This window comes from Podarcis gaigeae (genome assembly GCF_964106915.1).
Source record: "Podarcis gaigeae genome assembly, chromosome: 11".
Classification (NCBI taxonomy): Eukaryota; Metazoa; Chordata; class Lepidosauria; order Squamata; family Lacertidae; genus Podarcis; species Podarcis gaigeae.
Genome location: NC_139687.1, coordinates 37,190,285 through 37,216,243, shown reverse-complemented (window position 1 = coordinate 37,216,243; position 25,959 = coordinate 37,190,285). Strand labels below are relative to the sequence as shown.

At 43.8% G+C, this 25,959-nt stretch overlaps 1 protein-coding gene across 1 annotated transcript in view; it reads left to right on the top strand.

Moving 5' to 3' along the window:
* The window catches only part of ARSB (arylsulfatase B), a 74,235-nt gene that overhangs the window by 35,593 nt on the left and 12,683 nt on the right, over positions 1 to 25,959 (top strand). Inside the window, exon 6 of the mRNA XM_083703596.1 lies at positions 4,229 to 4,299. Coding sequence (XP_083559722.1) covers positions 4,229 to 4,299 — 71 coding nt within the window. The remainder of the gene's footprint in view (positions 1 to 4,228; positions 4,300 to 25,959) is intronic.

Here is a 25,959-nt window from a genome sequence, read left to right as displayed (position 1 = left end):
ATCACAAACACTCTTTTCCAACAACACAAGAGACGACTCTACACATGGACATCACCAGATGGGCAGCATCGAAATCAGATTGATTAAATTCTCTGCAGCCAAAGATGGAGAAGCTCTATACAGTCAGCAAAAACAAGACCTGGAGCTGACTGTGGCTCAGATCATCAGCTTCTTATAGCAAAATTCAAGCTTAAACTGAAGAAAGTAGGAAAAACCACTGGGCCGGTAAGATACAATCTAAGTCAAATCCCTTATGAATACACAGTGGAAGTGAGGAACAGGTTTAAGGATTTAGATTTGGTGGACAGAGTGCCTGAAGAACTATGGATGGAGGCTCGTAACATTATACAGGAGGCAGCAACTAAAACCATCCCAATGAAAAGGAAATGCAAGAAAGCAAAGTGGCTGTCCAACGAGGCCTTACAAATAGTGGGGGAGAGAAGGCAAGCAAGCGAGGGAGATAGTGAAGGATACAGGAAATTGAATGCAGATTTCCAAAAAATAGCAAGAAGAGACAAGAAGGCCTTCTTAAACGAGCAATGCAAAGTAATAGAGGAAAACAATAGAATGGGAAAAACCAGAGATCTGTTCAAGAAAACTGGAGATATGAAAGGAACATTTTGTACAAAGATTACCATAATAAAAGACAAAAGTGGAAAGGACCTAACAGAAGCAGAAGACATCAAGAAGAGGTGGCAAGAATACACAGAGGAACTATACCAGAAAGAAATGGATGTCTCGTATACCCCAGGTAGTGTGGTTGCTGATCTTGAGCCAGACATCCTGGAGAGTGAAGTCAAATGGGCCTTAGAAAGCACTGCTAATAACAAGGCCAGTGGAAGTGATGATATTCCAGCTGAACTATTTAAAATTTTAAAAGATGATGCTGTTAAGGTGCTACACTCAATATGCCAGCAAATTTGGAAAACTCAGCAGTGGCCAGAGGATTGGAGAAGATCAGTCTACGCCCCAATCCCAAAGAAGGGCAGTGCCAAAGAATGCTCCAACTACTGTACAATTGCACTCGTTTCACACGCTAGCAAGGTTATGCTTAAAATTCTACAAGGAAGGCTCAGGCAGTATGTGGACCGAGAACTCCCAGAAGTGCAAGCTGGATTTCGAAGGGGCAGAGGAACCAGAGACCAAATTGCAAACATGCACTGGATTGTGGAGAAAGCTAGAGAGTTCCAGAAAGACATCTACTTCTGCTTCATTGACTATGCAAAAGCCTTTGACTGTGTCGACCACAGCAAACTATGGCAAGTTCTTAAAGAAATGGGAGTGCCTGATCACCTCATCTGTCTCCTGAGAAATCTCTATGTGGGATAAGAAGCTACAGTTAGAACTGGATATGGGACAACTGATTGGTTCAAAATTGGGAAAGGAGTACGGCAAGGCTGTATATTGTCTCCCTGCTTATTTAACTTATATGCAGAATTCATGATGCAAAAGGCTGGGCTGGATGAATCCCAAGCCAGAATTAAAATTGCCGGAAGAAATATCAACAACCTCAGATATGCAGATGACACAACCTTGATGGCAGAAAGTGAAGAGGAATTAAAGAACCTTTTAATGAGGGTGAAAGAGGAGAGCGCAAAATATGGTCTGAAGCTCAGCATCAAAAAAATGAAGATCATGGCCACTGGGCCCATCACCTCCTGGCAAATAGAAGGGGAAGAAATGGAGGCAGTGAGAGATTTTACTTTCTTGGGCTCCATGATCACTGCAGATGGTGACAGCAGTCACGAAATTAAAAGACGCCTGCTCCTTGGGAGAAAGGTGATGGCACACCTAGACAGCATCTTAAAAAGCAGAGACATCACCTTGCTAACAAAGGTCCGTATAGTTAAAGCCATGGTTTTCCCAGTAGTGATGTATGGAAGTGAGAGCTGGACCATAAAGAAGGCTGATCGCCGAAGAATTGATGCTTTTGAATTATGGTGCTGGAGGAGACTCTTGAGAGTCCCATGGACTGCAAGAAGATCAAACCTATCCATTCTTATGGAAATCAGCCCTGAGTGCTCACTGGAAGGACAGATCATGGAGCTAAGGCTCCAATACTTTGGCCACCTCATGAGAAGAGAAGACTCCCTGGAAAAGACCCTGATGTTGGGAAAGATGGAGGGCACAAGGAGAAGGGGACGGCAGACGACGAGATGGTTGGACAGTGTTCTCGAAGCTACAAACATGAGTCTGACCAAACTGTGGGAGGAAGTGGAAGACAGGAGTGCCTGGCGTGCTCTGGTCCGTGGGGTCACGAAGAGTCAGACACGACTAAACGACTAAACAACAACATAAAATTTTTTATTGAATTTTCAAATTGTAACAACAAATTTTCCACAAATCTTAATTGAACAATTTATATATCCATATTTCTCCCCTCCCCCCTCTTTGGCTTCCCCAATATTTCTGTATTGATTTATTAAACAAATTCTATACCCTGCTGGTTTTGCCTCTTATATAGTTGGGAAAGTTTAGTCAAAACGTGCCAATGGGTCCAAATCTTTATACTGTCTTTTTATATAGTTTATAAATGGTTCCCACTTCTTTTTGAAATCCATGTTGTATCTCTCATGTATCCTCTCTGTCAGCTTAGCCAGTTCCCATGATTTTAAATGAGTCTACTCTGAATATGATTAACATTGGGTATCACCCTCAGAAAGCAAGTGAAAACCATTTTGTTTTACATTATTTTTATTGCTAGTTTTATGTCTTCTTGTTTTATTGTGTGGTAAATGTTTTCTAAATATCTTGCATTGACTTACTGTGTTTTATAACTATTGGGTAGCTAAAAAGAATGTTGTTCTTTGCAGCCCTGGCTTGATTTCAAGACACAGCTGCAAAGGATCTGCAAAGCCATAGCTCAAGCCACTCCTTCAAAGGAACAGTTTTTGTTTGTAGGCATGACTTGAAATCAAACCACATACGTAAAGGAAGAATTGGGAGTGGACTTTCCGTTGATGTTCTGCCTTCTGGCCTCATATTTACATTGGACTATTGACTGCTAGGTGGACCTGTACATCTATCCAAGTGGGAAGTTGGTGGTGGAAAGTTCGGTCTGGCTCAGTTCCCCTTCTCTGAACTAAGTTCCACTCAGAATAAAAAGGTAAAGCGACCCCTGACCATTAGGTCCAGTCACAGACGACTCTGGGATTGCGGTGCTCATCTCGCTTCACTGGCCGAGTGAGCCAGCATACAGCTTCCGGGTCATGTGGCCAACATGACTAAGCCGCTTCTGGTGAACCAGAGCAGCGCACGGAAATGTCGTTTACCTTCCTACCGGAGCAGTATCTGTTTATCTACTTGCACTTTGGCGTACTTTCGAACTGCTAGGTTGGCAGGAGCAGGGACCGAGCAATGGGAGCTCACCCTGTTGCAGGGATTCGAACCACTGACCTTCTGATTGGCAAGCCCTAGGCTCTGTGGTTTAGACCACAGCGCCACCCGTGTCCCTTTTTCCACTCAGAGTAGACCAGTTTATGTTAGTCATGCCCATTAATTTCAGTAGTTCTGCTCTCTGTATGACTAACCCATTAATGCAAATCCTTTGAGTTTCCACTTTGTGTGAAGAAAAGCCTTGTGTAACATCTAATAGTGGCCATGTGCAAGCAGAACAGACTTCCACTTGTGCAATGAGACTTCCTCTTCCCCTCCTTCACCCTCCTTATGCACCCCAAATCTTCTCTGGTTGATTGGCTCTCTTCAGCAGATTTGGTGGGGCCACAGGACCTGCAGGGTGGGGAGGAGAAAGGAAAAAGCGAAGTCCTGATGGCTGAATAAAAGCCCACTTCCCCAATGTTGGATTTCGCCAATGTACGCATTCCTGAAATGCATAACTAAAATTAATTGGGCTCCTGATTACTCTGTGTGTAACTTAGTTCAGGGTTGGGGAACTGAATCCAGCCTGAACTCCCCACCACCACGGATCACTTTCTTAGATGGGAAGGGCCACCCACTTGTCAATCATGTGATGGTAACCATGAAACCAGGAGGCAGAGCTTCAAAGGAAAGTGTGCTCCCAATTCTTCTTTTCTTCTTCTGGCTTGGTTTTGGTACAGGACAAACAATATCCTGTTTAAATTTCTGAGCAGCTTTGCACACTTAATTAGTTAACAGACTTCCTTTTTTCTTGAGAGAATCGCAAAAGGAATGATTGAAATAGCTGGGCTGGGATTCTGTTAAACTGTAGAAAGAAATTTAATGCCTTTCCTAATAAACTTTATTCTAGTGAAGGCGAACCTTCCCCCAGAACGGAGCTGCTTCATAACATAGACCCGATTTTTGTGGATCCGTCTCCATGTAAGTCTACCATTATTAATTCCTGGAACTTTTGGGCTGGTCCTTGAGGCCCAGTTGGGGGGCTGAGGGTTCCCCTATCAATGTAGTTTTTATTTTTCTCTCTGGGTGAAGAATTTAAATCGGGCTGGACACCAGCCATTCTGCCACTATGCCATAAAGTGTTGCAGTGATCTCATCTTCAGAGCACGGTTAACTACACTCTAAATCATTCCCAGAGTCTGTTGCGTTCTCTCGTGCTCCAAAGTTGCTCATATGTAAATCATAATGCAGCCCAGAGTGTAGAGCTGTTGACAGATAACCACATGCTCCAGGTACATAGTGAGGCACCATGCCAAGGACCAAAATGCCCCCAGCCCTGAAAAGTGGCGGTTATCTTCTGATAGTTGGGGATATACATGCACATGCCGTTTTCTTGTACAATAAAGCTCTCTTGTTAACCTAGCAGATAGAGAGAAAGGAGGGGGGCTCTAGTTCCTACGTGGCTGTGAAGTTCCAAGTCCCATGGCTGCTTTCATGCTGTAATCATGAGAGATGAGAAGCTTTGCCAATTCTGCTTCTCTGCTTAAACACTGTCTGTTTTACAACTCTGCCCAGCTATTTTTCCCCCCTTTTCCTTTTTGTTATTTTGCCAGAGACTAAGCTTTTCAATGTGGGGATTGTTTAAGAAGATTTTCATTGGAACATATCCTTTTTACACTCTCTCTAAGTTCCTTAATGAAATTACTATGTAATAACAAAGGGGTGTCCAAAACCACAGATGGCAGCCCTCCTCGCGTGGTTCTCCCCAGGCTTTGTGACTCTGCCTGCGGCTTTGCACGGTCCCTTTCAGGCTCCCCCACCCCCCCGCCAAGTTGAAAGTCGAGGAAGCAAAAGAGTGGACTGGGGTTGCACTCTGTGGGAGCCTGGGCTTCGCGTTCTTTGCTGCCCTTTTGCCTGTAGCAATTGAAGACAAGTGGCACAGGGGACAAGCAGTTCTGCATGTGTGTGCGAGAGAGTAGGAGAGGGAGAGGAGAGAAGGCAGAAATAAAATGAAGCGTGGCTCAGGGTCAGGACAAAAAGCATACATCCTCCTAAGTCATACAGCCTCCAAGCATGCATTTTAGCCCTTCTAGTTCTGCGTAAAGTTTTATGAAGTTTTGCCAGGTGGGACTTGCTGGCACACTCTGCATGGCCTGGAAGCCACATGCTGCACAACTTCCCTTGGCTGTATGGGGCCTTCTCTGGGTTCTTTGGAGGCTGTGTTTTGCAACGGCTGCCTTAAATAGTTTGGTGCAGGTGACAGCTGCTGTTCCAAGAAAACTGACACAGATGTCATAGGCTGGCTAGACCCAGAGGAATGGTGGGAGGCACCAGCTGGGGAACCCCCAAGGGAAGGAGGCTCAGAGCCAGGGGTTGGTGGTGGGACAATGATGAGTGGTCAGAGGGAGAAGCCTGGGAAGAGGAGGTATCGGAAGCTGAACAGATAAAAGGGTTTAGTGAGCAGGGACAGTCTGTGGCAAAGAGAAGTGCAGAAGCTGGAGCAGAAGAAGAGAGAGGCCAAGAGGCAGAGATGAGTCAGACTGGTGAAGAAGCCAAGGTATCTCCCACTCTTGCTGTGACAAATTCCCTTCTCCCCTGGTCTCCCAGAACCAGAAGAGGTATGAAGAGGGAGGAGCAGAGACAGACTCATATAGAGAGTCTCAGATTGTTTGGGAAGGACCTAGAGGAGGTTTTTAGACAGCTGTGGGAAGGTGGGGATCTTCAGCCTCCACAACTGCCTTGGTAGGCAAGACTTACTGAGAAGTGTTAGTGTGCTCATTAGGCCTGGCTCCCCGAGCAAGCCTTGTTTCTTCTAATAAAGAATTAACCTCACATACTCCATGTGATTTATTGCTGGCTGGTTCCTTGACAAAAGCTGCAAATGAGTCATTTGTGACCTGTCCCCCCCCCCATGTTTTGTGTATTATATTTATATCCCACCTTCACCTCCTTCTGTAGAATGCAAGGTAGCATCTATAGAGTTTGTAAGCAGTCCTAAGCTACTGAAGGTAATGGGGCCCTTTATATGTCCAGCTGTCAACAACAAATTGTTGCTGTTTTTTGTGTTGAATATATGTTATATAGTAATTTATGGACCTAATAGGTATCTAAAGCCATTTGCACATAACAAAATACGTAATTTATCAAAGTAATTGTTGAACTGAAATACAATTAAGAAGAGGTATATTAATAGTGAAATACAATCAAAGGTAAAGGGACCCCTGACCGTTAGGTCCAGTCGCGGATGACTCTGGTCACCGACTAGCCGAGGGAGCCGACGTACAGCTTCCGGGTCATGTGGCCAGCATGACTAAGCCACTTCTAGCAAACCAGAGCAGTGCACGGAAACGCTGTTTACCTTCCCGCCGGAGTGCTACCTATTTATCTACTTGCACTTTGACGTGCTTTCAAACTGCTAGGTTGGCAGGAGCAGGGACCGAGCAACGGGAGCTCACCCCATCGCAGGGATTCGAACCTTCTGATCGGCAAGCCCTGGGCTCTGTGGTTTAGACCACAGCACCACCCGCATCCCTGAAATACAATTAAGAAGAAGTATATTTTTGGGGGGGGCAAGAGAGTGGGGCTCTAAGCTGTAGCATGTTTAGCTTATACATAAATCCAACACTGCCCTGACCAGACCCAGATCTTCTTAGCTTCATCTAGGTTGTTGCATCATGTGCCTTCAGAGTATTGTCTACATTGACTGTCAGCAGATCTTTAGGATTTCAGGCAGGGATCTCTTCCAGCCCCACCTAGAGGTACCAGGGATGAAACCTGAGACCTTCTTCAACAAAGTGGCCACTCTACCATGAGCTGTTGCTCTTCTACCTCTGAGAGTAAGAAAGGGATGGGTTCCAAGCCACAAGGAATGGCCTTCAGGAAGTGTTTAGCCGTACTACCTAGCAGTTCGAAAGTTATACAGTAATTTTGGATTTGATACCTGCCTAAAGCAGCTTCTTCTCTGTACAGAAGCAACATGAGTTCCATTATTGGCTGGGTCATTACTCCGAGCTGGCTGGTTCAAATCCTGGCAGTTCCAACTTTTCTCAAAAGAATCCTGTCTATTGGTTCCCATTATGAATGTCACTTTCTAACACAGCTCCTCTTCTGGAATCCATATTCTGTGGTGCTAGTTGAACCCAGATGAGTTGACAGTTGACAGTGATTTCATTGTTGTAAACAGCTTAGAAGCCATTTTGGCATATGAGGTGTGTGTGTGTGTGGATGTTTCTTCCCTACACCTCCCTGTCCCAATTTTGAGCAGTACAGTATATCTCAAGGCAATGAGAGTTTCTGTATGAATAGCATTCATACAGCGCTTGACACTTAAGAAAAGCAACAACCCAGTGAAACGTCACAAAAATGCATCATCTTTATTTATGCACCCAGCTTACATCATTTGTCATTCTCTAGGTTCTCTTGCATCAACATCTGCTACCCAGGCCATCCTTTCCACCTTTTTCTTACTGCAGGAGAATGTAGGAGCAAGACTTGTATTCACTGGGATTTTTCGACACTTTTACAACAATGCCTTCTATTATAGGGATTCTCTGCATTATTTGTTCACTCTGCTTTGAGAAAATTCTTGCATGCAAAGCTAACAGAGCTTAAGCAATGAGTGGCCAGCAGCACTTACTGGTTTGCCAGCATGGGTGTCGCTCCATCTTACTAGGAGGGGCTAGTCTGGCACAGTGATGATGCATTGCTGGGAGCACTGGATTGGTTCTGCCAGGGCGTCTGCACTGTGATGATCTCCCAGTTGTGTGTATCACCTCTTCCAGTAAGCTGCCATGACACCCATGTCAGGAGGCCAGGTAAGCATGGCTGCTTCTCAAATTCATGAACTCCAGTCATGAGGAAAGAAAAAAGCTTTGTGCATGGCATCTGGATCTCAGTGCCCTAGTGAGGGCCATAGCTTAGTGGCAGACCCTCGGCTATGCATACAGAAGGTCCTAGGTTCATTCCCGAGTATCTCTCAGTAGGGTTGGGGGAGAACGTGGTTTGAAATCCTGGAGAGTCACTGCCAGCCAGTGGAGGCAATATTGATCCAGAGGTAACAATAGTTTGGCACAGTTTAAGGCAGCTCCCCAGGTTCTTTTGCACTGGCCCTCTGTCTGTGCAAAAGAAAATGGAGGCTTTGATTCTGCCTTCTCACCAAACAGATGGTTGAGAGTGTGTTGGGCAAAGTCTGTCCTGGGTGAATCTTTTTGGTACAGGGAAATATGTGCACAGCTACAGTCTGTGCCAGTGTTTACTCCTGTTGGACTGAGACAAAGGTGTGTGAAGCAACATCACTTTAAAACACATTATGCTCTGGTTAATTTGTGCCTTTTAAAATATCTGTGGAACTCATTTTAAAACTGAAAAATAATTATACCTTCAAAATTTCTCCTCGACTTGCAATCTTTCTAGTCAAATGCAACTCATCAACCATGTATGTATGGTGGCCTGCCAGGACCATAGCAGCCCCGTTTGTTTGCAGCCCCAGACTGGCACTGAAAATTGCAACATTCTCAAGTCCCTTCTGGGAGCGCATACATGGCAGGTAGGCTGCATTTAGTTTAGTAGTTTGAAAGTTTTGAAGGCTGCTTTGGGTGAAAATTGAAGGGACCAGTTGCTTTGCATTACACACTTTATTGTTCTAATTTTAGCCATAATAATTTAGCAGGTTTTTTAAAAGACTGTTTTTGGAAAACATATTAGGAGCAACTCAGGCTATTAGAAGCATACTTCATGGTCATAGTCCTCAGAATAGTGAACCTATTTTCAGATTATGAGTCTGAGCATCACAGCTCTTGAATAGGTCAATAGGTTTTTTTACAGACACTCAAAAATCACTGTCTCAACACAGACTTGCCCTCCACAGTTGCAATGGCAGATTTCTGGAAGGAAGATTATTTGCGCCAAATAGAATGCATGTAGGATCAAGCTCACCACAGAAAATGATAGATCTGGGAACAATTTTACTGAGCATAAGTGTTGCTAACCTCTCTTGGAATAACTTACATCTTTTCCTCTGATGTTTCTGCCCATTTCTGAACAGTAGGGGGGAGGTCAAGAAAGAACATAATAACATGGGAAGTGCTCAGCTATGATATATGTTGCATTCAGAGATATTGACCTTTATGCATTATGTCTGCTTTTGAGGGTCAAACTAGACGTGACAATGGCAGCTTCATTCTGCCCTGTTGACTCAGGAGCATAGGAACCTGTAAATTCACAGGAGAAATCCACAGGAACATAAAAAAACACCCTGGAACCACCAGGACTGAGGATCCCCTCAAAGGACCTTCCACAGAGAGACCCGCTAAAGTGCCTCTCAGGAGCAGGTCAGCAATCAGTCACACAGAGTAAGTGAAGTTAACTCTTTATTAGAACAAACAAGGGCTGCTTAGTAGTGTCAGGCCTAATGAGCACAGCAACTCTTCTTGGTAATCAGTACACCACACTGGCTCCCTCTTGAACCTTCAAGGTGCTGGAAAAGACACAGGTCTCTGGCTTCTTGTGCCTGAACCTTGTTTCACTTTCTTGCTGTGTTGACTGTACCTTAGTGTATTGACTGATGCTTGACCTTGCCTCTGGGTTACCTCTTGGACTGATACCCTCTGTTTGACTTTGGCTTATTTGGTCACTGCTGGGCCCCCATATAATCGTTTCTTGGTGAGTGTTTTGGGCAGGAGACTTGGACCTTCCTGAATTGGGATCCTATTACCTAAGGGCACCTGCTGGAGCATGATAGGAGACTGTAATTAGTTGGAAGGTTCTCCTGTAGGAGCTCCATTGGGAAAGAAGAGGAGCTGTGCCAAGGCATAGTGCTTTCAGTGGAACTAGTGCAGGAGATCTTCCCGTTGGTTTGTGCCTTAAAACACAATAGCAGTTATCGTACATGCTCCTTATCAGTTTGTACAACAGGGTTTGTTGAGCCTCCTTTTCTCTCTCCAATAGTCTGGGCCAAACTACTTTTCAAAATGCAATGGGACAAAGTTCTGGAGGAAATAAGCCATGCGAAACACATGCTATCACTTGTGGACATGAGCCCACCTGAGACTCAACAATGCCGCACTGAATAAGGAGTTAGTGTCTAGAGCAGGGGTCAGCAAACTTTTTCAGCAGGGGGCAAGTCCACCACCCTTCAGACCTTGTCGGGGGCCGGACTATATTTTGGGGAGGAAATGAACAAATTCCTATGCCCCACAAATAACCCAGAGATGCATTTTAAATAAAAGGACACATTCTACTCATGTAAGAACACGCTGATTCCTGGACCATCCATGGGCCAGATTTAGAAGGCGATTGTGCCAGATCTGGCCCCCAGGCCTTAGTTTGCCTACCCATGGTATGGAGACGCACAAATCACTTCCCTCCCTTAATCAATAACCTACCTTTGCATATTCTCTTGGCATTCTGCTTAATAATTTCATATGAAATTTCAAACGGAACACTTAATAAAAAAAGCATGTAATTCCCTAATGAATATGCTAATTGAATTTGCCATATAAAAGAATAAAACCACATAATAGGTATATGTTTCAAATTAAGTGCACTTATGTGCACTGGGAAAAGTATTGCGAAATGTACAATATCATACACATTTGTTATAACTTTGCATCGTTTCTTTAAAAACAGCTCTCCAAGTTATTGATGGCTTGGCAGCTGTGAGGATGACGTCAGCCCTTCCATTGTGAAGCCTCTGCTTTCTTTTAGATAGTCTTATGGCATTTCATCAAGTTTCGGTGATTCAGCTGAATTAAAAACCAACTGGCTTTGTGTCAAAATTCCCTTAACTGCTAAACCAAACATATTCCTGACCACATAGCCAATGCTAGATGCCCTGTCTCATAGCAGCACTGAAGCTCTATATCCTATTGTAGGCAATTGTTATTTTTCAGAATCTGAACTGAATGACCTAGAGAAAGTAATGGAACAATTGGAACTAAGGGTTGTTAGCCAAAGTCTGTCAATATATTTCCTTACTTGTCATGGTCATTCATTAATAAAACATGAGATATTCACCACCTTGGCAAGACAGACATTCTTTTTATCATCTTGGAGAGAAAAAGGCAGGGTTTTATCAGATGCTTCAAAGGACTGACTTCCAAACTTGTTTTTTTTTTGTTTGGTTTTTTAAGTGTTGCTAGGTAGAGAGATGTCAATGTAAAGCTCTTTCACCATTGCTCAAAATCCTATGCATTCTGCAAATGGAAAAACTGAAATACAGTGGCCTGCTTGCCTACTGGTTGTAGTTGGGTTATGGTTGTGCTTGCTTGAAGGCATTGACTCATAGCATAGAAATTAAGAGGCACTTAGTCTGAGCCAATTTAATCAAAATCTGACATTTGTAAGGACATTACTTGGTGCATTCTACTAATAACTGCCGAAACAAACAGCTGCATGGAACAGCCATACTTTGGTATGTATCTGACAACCACCCAGCACTCATTTAATTCATAATAATTTATTATATGCACAGGAACAGTGTTAAAGGTACATGTGCAATATTAAAAGCTCCCTGATTAAAAATAATAGTAGTGAGCTTTAACTATCCATAGTTTCGTAGCCTCAATGCACAGCTTGGCTTTCAGTTTGACTGAGCAGTTGATGGCAGGGTGTGTGAGCTGATTTATTTGATCCGTGAAGGCATTTGTGAGTGCTATGAACCTTACCACTAAATGCATAGAGTTCTCTCCTGATTGCAGTGGGATTCTGTGACTTGTGAATTATACCGTGTGCCAGTGGTGTGCCACATTCCAATATTGGTGGTGCGCTGTCACTTTCAACAACCTCCATTGCCATCCATGATTGCCTTTCACTGGTATTCCTTTCTAGCAGAGTGTGGACTCTGTGCAGTCTAGCAAAGTTTTCTACATTGTTCTACAAAATTGTATGTCACATTTGTGGATACCTGCACAGTATCTGTGCTCTGTTGAATTGGTGCCATAATTTATGATGGAATTGCCCGTATCATTTTTAAGTAATACTTTATGGTGTGTGGATATTTGGTTTATAATAAATCACCTTTGAATTCCAGTGACATTATATATTGCGTCTGCAAGGAACACCAGAAGAATTTGTCTTTATTATGGGACAGTTAACTCCTAGGGGCCCCATTTTTCACCAGGGCTAAAAAGATTCTTTTGACTTATTACACAGCCAAATTGATTTGTGCCATTCATACTTCTTTTCACCACTGGGAAAATATGAATTTGCATAAAGAGAACAAACACTCATTGTAAGTAGATGGTGTGTACTGTTTTTGAGGGTCCATAAATGTGTGGGTGTGCTTTCTCTAAAGGAATAAAAATGGCTTTGCCCTTTATGTTCATGCACAGCTAACACCTGACATTATTTGAAACTTAAAAAAATAAGTGTGTTAACAAATCCCATCATTTTGATATGATCTTTTCCTGCTGCTGACTTGGTGAATTAGAAACCTTAGAAAGATAATGGCTGCAACATATATACAGGCCATTTGGTCTCAAACTCCCAGGAAGATTATCCTGTATCCAGATACTTCGACATGAAGTCCTACTGGAAAGAAGCAGCTTTCAATAAAATGCAGTTTGGTTCAACCCTAAAATTGGCAATCAGATAGATTATGCCTCTACAGCTTGTGATCCACCATGTGGAATGCAGCCATTAATGTTGGTCTGCCAGATAACCAATGAACCTACTGTTTTTGTTTCCTTTCTGCAACTGAAAGGAAAGCCCAAGTAGAAGAACAGACCCTAAGAAGAAAAAAAGAAGAAGTAGATTTTATATCAATAAAATATAAATATCCCTCATTAGTTTCCCTTGCCCATTGTCCTATAATAACCAATTTAATTCCCATATTTTCCATCCTAACCAGCCATTTCCTTCAAAATATTGTATTTAGATACTTTACTGAAAATTAAAATTAATTTAATTAGCCACATTTCCTTTTTCCATTAGTTCACATACTGTAGTTCTTTGTTTTACAAAATAAAAGACTGGAGGGGAGGACCTGTAGTTTAGTTGTATGGCTAGAGCACATGCTCTGCATGCAAAAGCTCCCATGTTAATTCAAAGTGTCTCCATTGCAAGAGTCTTAGGCAGCAGAGAAGACCCCTGCCTGGGACCCTGGAGAACCATTTCCAGCCACAGTAGACAGGCGTGGGTTAGATGAACCAAGTCTTGATTCTGTATGAGGCAGTTCAATTCACTCATATATTTACAATATATATTTTACTGAACGAATGCTGCACCTGAATCTGGAAGCTAGACAAAAACCTTTCTATATCTTTTAACAAAGGCAGGATAGCAACATGAAACTCCTAAGTCTTGTGCCACCTAGTGACTAAGCTGTATAATGACACTGTCCACGCAAACTTGAGGGGATATTTTTGCCTTTGAAAAGAATGATTTCCTTTTTCTCTTACATTTGTTTCAGGATGTTACAAAGCATTGAAATGAAATCTGCTTTTTTCCAAATCCTTTCTTTGGGGGAAAAAGAGAGCATTGGGAGGAAAAATTTTAAGCTTTGGCAACATATTGTGTAATAACTAGAATTACCATTGGTCTCTTTAAAAAAGAAAGGGAATTGGGTAAGTTGGAGCTCATGGCAAAACCTGATTATTTTATGCTTCAGATGTCATTAGAATACAGTATCTTGGATCTTAGCTTTTTGCCCAGTTTACGGAAGGAGAGTTGTGCTCACAGAAAGAGTCCTGCTCCTGGAAGGAAACATTCCGTGAGTGGAACTCTTGAATGGCTACTCCTTCTGTGAAAGGAGCAAAGAGTTAGGACCTAAGCCAAGATCTGGAGCTTGCCCAGTCCAGCCTGCTACTGTTTCTTTACTTCCTTGTAAAGCCTTTCATCTTGAACATCTTTGTATAAAGCTGATACAATCAGCATGTAGAAGGGTGATTAGATGACTGGTATCTGGAGTTAATAATTCAACTGATATGTTAAGATGGTTGAAGAACATTGCTTGGTTTAAAATATATATATTTATCATATATATACGGGTATTGTTGGGGTGACAGTAATAAATAAGAGTCTAGATAACTAGATTTTCATCAGTTCCTTCAAAATCAGTATTCCATTAATTTTTCAAAGGTCAAGGTCACAGCCATTCCTCAAGCATTCTTATTTTAATAGAGTAACTGAAAGTGTCTGAGTTCTGCAGAAAATTCATTATCGCCATAAAGCCGCAAAAGGTCACAAAATGTCTTTCTTCACTGAAGTAGCAAAAAATTTTTATTTCTCCAATAATTCATTATCACAGTGGAGCCTGAAGGAGCCCTTGACATTTCAGCATCCTCCTCCTTCAGGGGAAATAATTGTTTTCATATATCATGATTTAGAAAACGACAGAAAAATTAGTGAAAAACAAACACAAACCTTTCTGGTCTGGGAACCATCTGTATTACTCTTTGTTCCTAAAGCTTCTCTCCCCGTGCTGTCACTGAAGCGCTCTACATCTGCCCTGGTGCAAAATGGTGAACGTCAGATCTTTAGTATTGTAAAACGTAAGAAAATATGAAGAGCCTTGCTGGTTCAGGCCAAAGGTCCGACGTCCTGTTCTCACAGTGGCCAACCAGAGGCCTGTGGGGAAGTCTGCCAGCAGGGCATGAGCACAACAACACTCTCCTCACCTGCAATTCCCAGCAGGTGGTATTTGTTATGTACTGAAGTTCTCACCCTGGGCCAGCAGGGGGATACTGTAGATAGTTTTCACTCAGGTCCACATATGCAAATAAGGGATTGAAAGTGGATAGTTACAGAAAGTTGTTACTGTTGCCTTGTAGTTGAGCTCTATATAAGCAGGTTGGCTGAACCCTTCTGTTCTGTTCTGTTCTGGCCTGTGAATAAACAAGAGCTGTTTGAAGAATCACTGTGTCGTCTGATATGTTCACCCACAACATAATAGTACAGTGGTGCCTCGCAAGACGAAATTAATTCGTTCTGCAAGTCTTTTCGTCTTGCGAGTTTTTCGTCTTGCGAAGCACGGTTTCCCATAGGAATGCATTAAAAATCAATTAATGCGTTCCTATGGAAACAGCCTTCAGACCAGGTCCGGGGACAGTCTGTCCCCCGACCTCTTCTGAAGGCCGGTGGGGGGCAAAAGTCTTTGCTCCCCCCCGCCTGCCTTCCCGGGACAGCGGAGACTTCTCCGCTGCCCCGGAGCGGTCTTAAAATGCTGGCGGGCGGCAGCAGAGCCTTCGCTGCCGCCCACCAGCATTTTAAAATCGCCCCAGGAGCGGAGAAGTCTCCGCTGTCTGGGGTGATCTTAAAATGCTGGCGGGCGGCAGCGCTGCTGCCCGCGAAGCCTTCGCTGCCGCCCACCAGCATTTTAAAAACCCCGGGACAGCGGAGGACTTCTCCGCTGTCTGGGGTGATCTTAAAATGCTGGCGGGCGGCAGCGCTGCTGCCCGTCAGCATTTTAAAATCGCCCCGGGACAGTGGAGGAATTATCCGCTGTCCCGGGGCGATTTAAAAGCCCCCGGGAAGGCAGGCAGGGGGGACAAAGACTTTCGCCCCCCACCGGCCTTCAAAAGAGGTCCAGGACCTCTTCTGAAGGCCGGTGGGGGGCGAAAGTCTTTGCTCCCCCCCCCCCGCCGCCTGCCTTCAAAAGCCATCCGGGATAGCGGGAAGCGCTTCCCTGCTATCCCGGACTGCTTTTAAAATGCTGGCGGTGGGGAGCAAAGCCTTTCGGCCCCCGCCGGCCTTCCTGGACCTCTTCTGAAGGCCGGAGGGGGGGAAAAGGCTTTGTTCCCCACCGCTAGCATTTAAAAGAGGTCCCCGGAGATTTCCCTATGGGCTTTCTTCTTGCGAAGCAAGCCCATAGGGAAATTCGTTTTGCGAAGCACCTCCAAAATGGAAAACCCTTTCGTCTAGCGGGTTTTTCGTCTTGCGAGGCGTTCGTCTTGCGGGGCACCACTGTATTCAGAGGCACATTGCATCTAACAGTGCACATTCAGAGGCACATTGCCTCTTTCAGTGCACATTCAGCCCTTGCAGTTTGTGCTATACTTTGCCCCACTGCCACACTAATAATAATAATAATAATAATAAATTTATTATTTATACCCTGCCCATCTGGCTGGGTTTCCCCAGCCACTCTGGGTGGCTCCCAACAGAATATCAAAAACTTGATAAAACATCAAAGATTAAAAACTTCCCTAAATAGTGGTGCCTTCAGTGTCCAGTCTGAACGATGGAAATGGAGATGCTCCTTCAGGTATACTGGGCCAAGGCTTCCCACAGGCATGTGATTGGCCACTGTGAGAATAGGATGCTGGACTAGATGGACCACTGACCTGATCCAACAAGCTTTTCTTATGTTCTTGCATTTAGGGAGGCTTTTTCCTTGAGAGGCTGGTTTCTACTGCGTAGGCCTTAACTGGTACCTGCCTCTATATTATGTTTTCATAGCTGCTTCTTTTAATTGCTTTTGTTTGATGGCTTGCCTTTTTGGTTTCTTTATCTTACTTTTTGTTTTTATTGTATCATATTCTTTCTCTCACTAGCCACTTTGAATTGTATAAGGAAAAGTGGGATATAAGTATTTTAATCTAATAAAAAGGGAATAAAAAAAAAGAGGGATCTTCTCCCTTTTTTTTGCAGGGGTTGTGCTGACTGTTCCTTAGGTTTTCTTAGGTTAATAATGCTTCCTAGCAATTCTTGTTGAGCAGGAAATAGACTGACAAAATCTGTAATATCTCACGCTTGGGCATCTGTGATTCTTTCTGCCTGGAAAATTTGAACTGTGGGAGGCAGGAGGCAGAATGGTATCATGTTGCTGACATGTGGACACAAAATGCATGCTGATGAAAACAATGGGTTGCATGTAACTTGTTCCATCAGCACAAATATTTATGCTTCTGCAGTGAAACTTCCCCCTTCTTCTTCCATATGACCCCCTAAATCTGTTCTGGGCCTCCCCCCGATGCTCCAGAACAGATTTAGGGAAGATACTGTGCACATGTGGGGAAAGTTGGGGGTGAGTTCTTTTGTGAAAGCAACCCTTGTGCGGTTGGGATGTGCTAGCTGGATTCTGCCTGAAATGGCCCTGTACTGGTCCTGCTGCTTTCTCCATTGTAGACTGGGTTCATTACAAAGACAGTGTGGTGAGCAGTCAGTGCCCTGGCAGGAGTGACGGCAGTGTTGTGTTTCCCAGTCTGGTTAATTTCTGCTTCTAAAAGTTTTGTTAGCTCTCACTTCAGAGACTGAACCTCAGTGTTACTGACGAGTATAGAAATCAACATTCAAAAGCTATTTGAAAAGGGCACCTGATACAGTCTTATTAACAAAACTAAGCCACGTCCAAATTCATGTAAGCATGTCAACATTTTCCTGTACTTGGAAAGCTGACATTTCAGGGTAAGATAAATAAAACATTTTTTAAAATGTCCAGTAGCACCTTAGAGACCAACTAAGTTTGTTCTGGGTATAAGCTTTCGTGTGCATGCACACTTCTTCAGCTAAGTATCTGAAGAAGTGTGCATGCACATGAAAGCTTATACCCAGAACAAACTTAGTTGGTCTCTAAGGTGCTGCTGGACAATTTTTATTTATTTATTTATTTTGACTGCATCAGACCAACACAGCTACCTACCTGAATCTAGTATCTCAAGGTGAGGTTAAGCTAGAAGCTTTATCCCTGATGTGGTCATATTATGATTGCAGGTAAATTTTGAGAGGACACCACATTTTAAAGTTGAGTGATCCATTAGCACATCCTCCTGTAGGATTGCACCACTCCAAAGCTCTGGAGTGGTACAGTCCCACAGGTGGACAGTGTTGCATCAGAAACAGCATGTCTGGGTAGACTCTTCGTCTACTTCAAGTTTTTAAAACTTCTTCTAAGAAATGTATTTGACATACGAGAAGGAGGAATAAAGGATGAATATTCCATCTTTTTGTACAGATGTAACTGGAACAGGAAAACCATTGTTGGCAGAGCACTACTGAAATCTTGAACTAATGAGTGGAAACATTCTGGAAGCAATTATTTTACAAGCACAAAGTTTTTTGTTTTTATAAAAAAAAATCTTTCCTTTTAGTTTTTAAATGTTTCAGCAGAACTGCATTTCTGTTGGAGATGTCTGTGACAGCAAACACAACGTGGAACCCAGATAGTCATGGGACCAAGAGTCTTAAAGCATTCTTGGGGGATTTCTCCTTGGCCACTGGTATTTGAGAAGAGAAGACAGTATGATGCAGAGATCTTAAACAGCTTCATTCATTCATTTAAATATCCATTAGTCTTTTGGCTGTTTCGGCAGGCATAAGAAACGTGATGCAAGCCCTTGAAGTCAGCTTTCTAGGAGCAATAGCAGCACAGTTTATTCATGAATTAGATTCCAGAGGGAGCCCCCTTGCTCTGCCACCCCCACCCCCAACCAGTGGACACTAGTCTATAAGGCCAAATGGGGTACTGCAGCTCCCCCCAAACCAGTGGAGGCTCATCTGTAAAGGCAAATGGGGCACTGTACCACCAACCTGAGTCTTTCCTTGGCCAGCTCCCCCACCTGCCTTCTTACATTCAGTCCTGGGGGTGGTAATGGCGGCCACCTTCCTGCTCCTTAATCTTTGTGTTTCCCTCAGCATGGAGAAGGATGGAGGAGGGAACCAGGAAGAGCCTCCCATTGGCTCTGGCTCCACCTACTGCCATCCTCTCTGCCTTCCCCACAATGGCCTTTAGCTGACACTGCCCCAACCTCTGTTTCCAAGTGTAGTTTTAAAATATAAGCATGGGGATTGTATTTTGTATATGAATATGACTTAAGGCACAACATATGTTGAGAACTGGTCGTCTATTCAGGTTTATATGTTCTTGTAGGATTAGATAGTTTCATGGAGGTTAAGGCTTATCAATAGGTACTAGCCCTCAGATGAATAGTTCCTCCTTGCTGGAAAGTTTCAGAAGGGGCTGTTTCCACCTCACTCACTTGGCATTTAGCTTGACTGTAATGAGGAAAAAGAGCCTCTAATGTGTAGCTAATTATATCGGAGTGAAACAATATAAATTGAAAGCATTTGCAGATGACCTGGTATTAACACTGCAGGAGCCTGTCTCTAGTACTAAAACAGTGTTCGAATTAATTTCGGACTTTGGTCGGGTGGCGGGATTTAAGCTGAATAAGCAAAAAACTAAGGTTATAGCAAAAAATTTGACAAGTACAGAAACAGATGAGTTTGTGAAAGAAACAGAATTAAATGTGGTTAAAAAAGTAAAATACCTAGGGGTGTATCTGACCTCCAAAAATTTGAATCTGTTTAAGGACAACTATGAGAAATGTTGGTCAGAAATCAAAAGAGATTTGGAAACATGGTCAAGATTGAAACTTTCCTTGTTGGGCCGAATAGCAGCTATAAAGATGAATGTATTGCCAAAAATGTTATTTTTGTTTCAGACCCTACAGATCGTGGACAAGGTGGAATGCTTTGGAAGGTGGCAGAAGGATATCTCTAAGTTTGTTTGGCAGGGCAAAAAGCCCCGAATAAAGTTTAAGATACTAACTGATGCGAAAGAAAGAGGGGGATTTGCCCTGCCAGACTTGAGGTTATATTACGAATCGGCAGCCTTCTGCTGGTTGAAAGATTGGATTTTACTGGAAAACACTGATGTCCTAGATCTGGAAGGGTTTGATAACGCCTTTGGGTGGCATGCATATTTGTGGTATGACAAGGTCAAAGTGCATAAACTGTTTAAAAACCACATTGTCAGGAGAGCAATTTTAATGGTCTGGACAAAATATAAAGACTTATTGGAGAGTAAGACTCCGAGGTGGCTCTCACCGGTGGAGGCCAAGGCACGTAAGAGACCTAATATGGAAGCCAATTGGCCTAAATATGAGGAAATTATTGAAAAGATTGGAGACAATTGGAGGTTGCAGAGCTTGGAAAAACTAAAAAACAAGGTGCGAGATTGGTTGCATTATGCACAAATTCAAGAGGTCTTTAAAGTAGACAAGAAGGTTGGATTCCAGGTGGAAAAATCGAAACTAGAGACAGAATTGTTAGAACCAAAAAGTAAACTACTTTCGAGAATGTATAACCTGCTGCTTAAATGGAATACTCAGGATGAGACAGTCAAATCCGCCATGATAAAGTGGGCGCAGGATTTGGGGCATAACATTATGTTTGAAGACTGGGAAAGGTTATGGAACACCGGAATGAAATTTACGGCATGTAGTGCCTTGAAGGAAAACATTATGAAAATGATATACCGGTGGTACATGACCCCAGTCAAGCTTGCTAAGATATATCACCTGTCTGACAATAAATGCTGGAAATGTAAAGAGGCGGAAGGGACATTTTTTCACCTCTGGTGGACCTGCCCGAAAGTGAAGGCCTTTTGGGAAATGATTCATAATGAACTAAAAAAGGTATTTAGATTTACCCTACCTAAGAAACCAGAGGCCTTCCTCCTGGGCATGGTGGACCAGAGAGTGCTTAAGAAGGACAGAACCTTTTTTATGTATGCTACTACAGCAGCAAGGATCCTGATTGCAAAATACTGGAAGACACAAGATTTACCCACACTGGAGGAATGGCACACGCAGTTGATGGACTACATGGAACTGGCCGAAATGACTGGCAGAATCCGAGACTTGGGAGAAGAAACATTCGAGGAGGATTGGAGAAAATTTAAAGACTATTTGGAAAAACATTATAAGTTGTATGAATGTTAAAAAACGCACCTTCTAGGAAATTCTAGCTTCAGTAATGTTAAATTAAAGAAATGCAAATTAAGGTACAAGGAGTCAGAGATAGAATAATGAAACAACTTTATTGTGTTAAAATGAAAACGTACATGATTTGGGTCATAATTTATTTGAAATTGGGTAACATGATAAAAAGGAAGATACAATAAGTATTGAAACAAGTTAACAAATTGCAGACGTTATGTATTACAGAGAATGCAGGGTTGGGAGGACGTGGGGAAGTCCAACAGATTTGGAAAAAAGAGTAAGAAAAATTTGTAACTTTCCTTTTCTACTTTCATAATATGTTCTTTATTCTTTTTTCTGTATTTCATAAAACTAATAAAAAATATTATAAAAAAAAATATGTGTAGCTAATTATAATTTATTCAGCCCATGTACTTGGCTCTCCTTTCTTGTCCCTGCATTGTTGCCTTCTCTCCTTCGGTTTGGCAGTTCTGTCAGATCCCATTTTTTCCATGCTTTTGTCAAGAGCTGTTGGGATCTGTGTGTGGCTGCCCCGTGTGGTGAACCACTGAACTGCAGGTGGCAGCCTAGGTACTGAAGAGCCTTCAGGACTGACTCTACCAACCCAGGCTGTCCACTAAATATTTCTGGGCAGAAAGAAGCATAAAGGGCACCCTGCACCTGATCCTTGTTTGAGCAGCAAGGTCTTCCTGAGTACTGCCCCATCCCTGTCTCCTAGTTTGCCCTTTGCTCTTGACTTTTGGCTTGCTCCACAATTCCTTGCTCCCCTCAGATCTTTTCTGTAGCCCAACCCTGACAGATTGGGAGTGTTGTGTTGTTTCTGGTGGATCTTTTATTTCAGTTTTGATCTTTATGCGTGATGCCTTGAGCTATGGAAAGGTGGCTAAGAAATCTAGAGGCAGCCCACCAGCTATGTGAGTCAACGGAGGAAGAGCTTGTTAGGTTTGCTGTCATAAACTGCAAAGAAATGGGAGAGGAGCTGGCACCTGGCAAGCTATAATACATGGTTGGCGATATATGTATTTTTAAATTTTTGATATGATAGGTTGCAAAATGTGGTAGGCCTGGTGTATGGCCTACAATGAGGTGACTGTTGGCTATTTTGCAGCAGTACTGGGGTCCTCTACAACTTGTGGTTAGAGATACAGGAGAAGGTATTGATACTAGAAACCACCATTTTGAGTACACACTTGGCTTAGCTAAACATGAGCAACAGCAGAGAAGGGGGGAAACGGTCATAAAGTGTGGCATCAAATTGGATAAGGAACCACAAGGATCTACTGCAAGAGATCAGTGTTGAAGTGAAAGTGAAAGGCCACTTTGTGGGATGCACTTCAAGATGTAAGATTAGTTTAACAAGGTCTACTTCTCATTTTGCTGCTTTTGGAAGAAAATTCTGATAAGAATGGCAAGTATAAAACACGCTGAGCTGTACAGACTTAATGTCACCACCAAAACATAGGACTTTTCCTACGAAATCCTAATGTTCCTTCCTTATCTGTAAAAAGCTTGTACGTCAAACTAACAAGATTTCTGTGACCCAGTCAAAACAAAGAGCCATGCAATAAACATTCATGTATAGCTTGCTTCTAGCAAGTTGCTTGTAAGGCTTTGTGAAGACCATGAAAGCAAAAAGGTCCTCTTGTCTCTCCTTGGGTTATAGGTAGGATACCTATGAGGCTTTGTAAGGACTGTGGGGGTAGAGTGCATGCTTAATATGCAGAAATTCCTTGGTTCTGCCTCCAAGACCTCCAGTTGAAATGGGGGGATGGGACCTCTAGTCCTCTGGATGCTGCCAGATAGCTCCCATCACTCTTGACTCAGTAGCCATGATGATTGGGGAGGTTTGCAAAAAGTTGAAGTCCCAACAATATCTGAAGGTCCATTAGTTTTTCACCGCTGAGGATCACGGTTGGCAGGAATGTGAGGGGACCTGCTTAAAACTGTAGAGATGTATTACCAATCAGAACAGATAATACTGGGCCAGGTGGAGCAGGATTCTGACACAATGCCAGTTCATTTGAACTGTAGCATTTGAACTGCATCCCCAATAGATTTGGTAAAGTAGCCCACATAGAATGTGGGAGCTGTGGCCCTTCAGATGCTGTTGGACTTCAACTCCCATCAGCCCCAGCCCGAATGGCTAATGGTCAGGGGATGGTGGGAACTGTAGTCCAGCAACACCTGCAGAGTCTTCTCTGACATAAAGAAAGGCTGCGTATCTCAAAGGGACTGCTTTCCTTCCATGGAATATGGAGTGTTGGAGGCTGTGTGGGGTTGAGAGAGATCCTTCATGAAATGTTTTACTTTTTATATGTTAGCAGGCTGCCAGTGTGGTGTAGTGGTTAAGAGCAGTGGACTCGTAATCTGGTGAACCGGGTTTGATTCCCTGCTCCTCCACATGCAACTGCTGGGTGACCTTGGGCTAGTCACACTTCTCTCTGAAGTCTCTCAGCCTCACTCATCTCACAGAGTGTTTGTTGCGGGGGAGGAAGGGAAAATGAGATTGTTAGCCGCTTTGAGATTCCTTAAAGGTAAAGGGTAAAGAGACCCCTGACCATTACGTCCAGTTGTGGCTGACTCTGGGGTTGCGTCGTTCATCTCGCTTTATTGGCCGAGGGAGCCGGCATACAGCTTCCGGGTCATGTGGCCAGCATGACTTAGCCACTTCTGGCAAACCAGAGCAGTGCACGGAAACGCCGTTTACCTTCCTGCTGGAGCGGTACCTATTTATCTACTTGTACTTTCACGTGCTTTTGAACTGTTAGGTTGGCAGGAGCAGGGACCAAGCAACAGGAGCTCACCCCATCGCGGGGATTGAAACCGCCAACCTTCTGATCGGCAAATCCTAGGCTCTGTGGTTTAACCCACAGCGCCACCCACGTCCCTTTAGACTCCTTAGGGTAGTGATAAAGTGGGATCCAAACTCTTCTTTTTCTTCTCTTGGAAAATAAACCAGTCCAAGCTAGCTGTGCCTCTTCCTCACTGCTTGTACGTGCAAGGCTTTTTGTTTACATTATCTGCAGCTTAAATGAGCACCATATTTGAATGTTTTTAATTAACTAGTGGAACAATGTATTTAATTTTTTTTTATCCTGTTCATACCTCTTGCTTTTGGTCATATTTCCATACACAAAGGAACAAAACGTATACTTTGAGCTTTAAAAAATAGTTTATTGAGGCAAGGGAGAATAAATACAAGCCTGTGTCTTGAGAGTCTGGTATAGGCATGCCCCCCTTAAAGGTCTGCAGCACCTCTTAAAGTATTGTAACTTCTCCTTTTTTCTGGTCCAAATCCATTTTCTTTCATATGGGTTATAACAAATGTAAACAGTTACGTTTTCTGTTCACTATACTCAGAATCTGCATAACAAATCCCCATTTTTAATAACCTTGGGTGGCTAAAGCCTTAGAGTGCTTTTGTATATATCATGCATATATTGAGGCCTGCATTTATTTCCATGAACTTTGCAGTTTCTTATGAGTTTCTGAAGAAATCTTCCATACAATCTGAGAGCTCTTAAACTTTTGTTGTGCCCTCAGCAATGCCCATGTGATTCTACATGTAACATGCATGAAGAAGCAGGCTTCCACACATGCATGCACATTGGAACTAGTCAGATAAGAGTTCTCTCGTGGGATTTTACTTTATTCTTAGGGTATTTGGCTCCAGGCCTAGAGTAGAGGTATCTTACAGCTGCCTATCCACTTTACCTTCTCTGGTTCCCAGTGGAGGTTCTTCTACTCAGCCCTAGTTGGTCAAGACAAGTCAACAGGGTTGCAATTTAACAACGATTCATTGAAAGCACACACATAGTTTCATTCAAGGAAATAAGCAGAATTCAAAATTGTAGTTTGCTGCGCTTCCAAAAGCACAGCATTCCACTGACAGAGGTGAGTGGAATGTCATCTGTCACCCTGTCGTAATGGATAGTCTAACAGAAGGTGTAAACCAACAGAGTCCAGGTCCAGAAGCCACCCAAAAGTTGCTTTCCCAATGCTGCTTATACAGTTCTTAGCTTTCCAAACATGGTAACGATGGCAACCTTGACCGCCATCCCAAGTATCTTGCATATATACTTGTGTGTTCTAGATAGTCCCTAGATGTTTGTGTGTGGAACCACTGCAGGCTCGGGTGCTGCAACAGCAGCGGGTCGATGCTTGGGCCCAGGAACGACTCCGGGAACTGGCCAAAGGGTCATGCCCTCAGTATCCAGGGCTGGTCTTGCATCAGGGCCTTCTGCTGCACCACGGTCGCCTATACATCCCGCCTGGGCCACTGTGGGCTGAGGTTCTCCGGATGACCCATGATGCCCCAGCCGCAGGACACTTTGGACGGTATCGGACCACCCATCTGGTAAGCCGTGAGTTTTGGTGGCCCCGCCTGAAGGCTGACGTGGCTCGCTACGTCGCTGGTTGTGATGTCTGCCGGCGGGCCAAGGGCCCATCCGGGCGACCCCCCGGCCTTCTTCAGCCGTTGCCAGTTCCACCACGTCCTTGGCATACGGTTTCTCTGGACTTTGTAGTGGACTTACCCCCGTCTCGTGGCTATACCTGCCTCCTAGTTTTCTCCGACCATTTCACTAAGATGGTGCACTGTGCTCCCTGCCCATCCGTACCCTCAGCTAAGGAAACCGCTCAGCTGTACTTCCAGCATGTCTTCCGCCTGCATAGCCTACCTGAGCGTGTGGTGTCCGACCGGGGCATTCAGTTCACATCCCGGTTCTGGCGAGCTTTGCACCAGGCCCTCGGGACAGAGGTCTGTCTCTCATCAGCCTACCACCCACAGACCGATGGCCAGACGGAACGGGCGAACGCGGTGCTGGAGCAGTACCTCCGGTGTTACTGCAGCTACCAGCAGGATGACTGGGTCGACCACCTAGCATTGGCGGAGTTCGTTTACAACAACGCGGTGAATGCGTCCACCCAGCAGACCCTGTTCCAGGCCAGTTATGGGTTTCATCCACGATTGTTTCCGAAT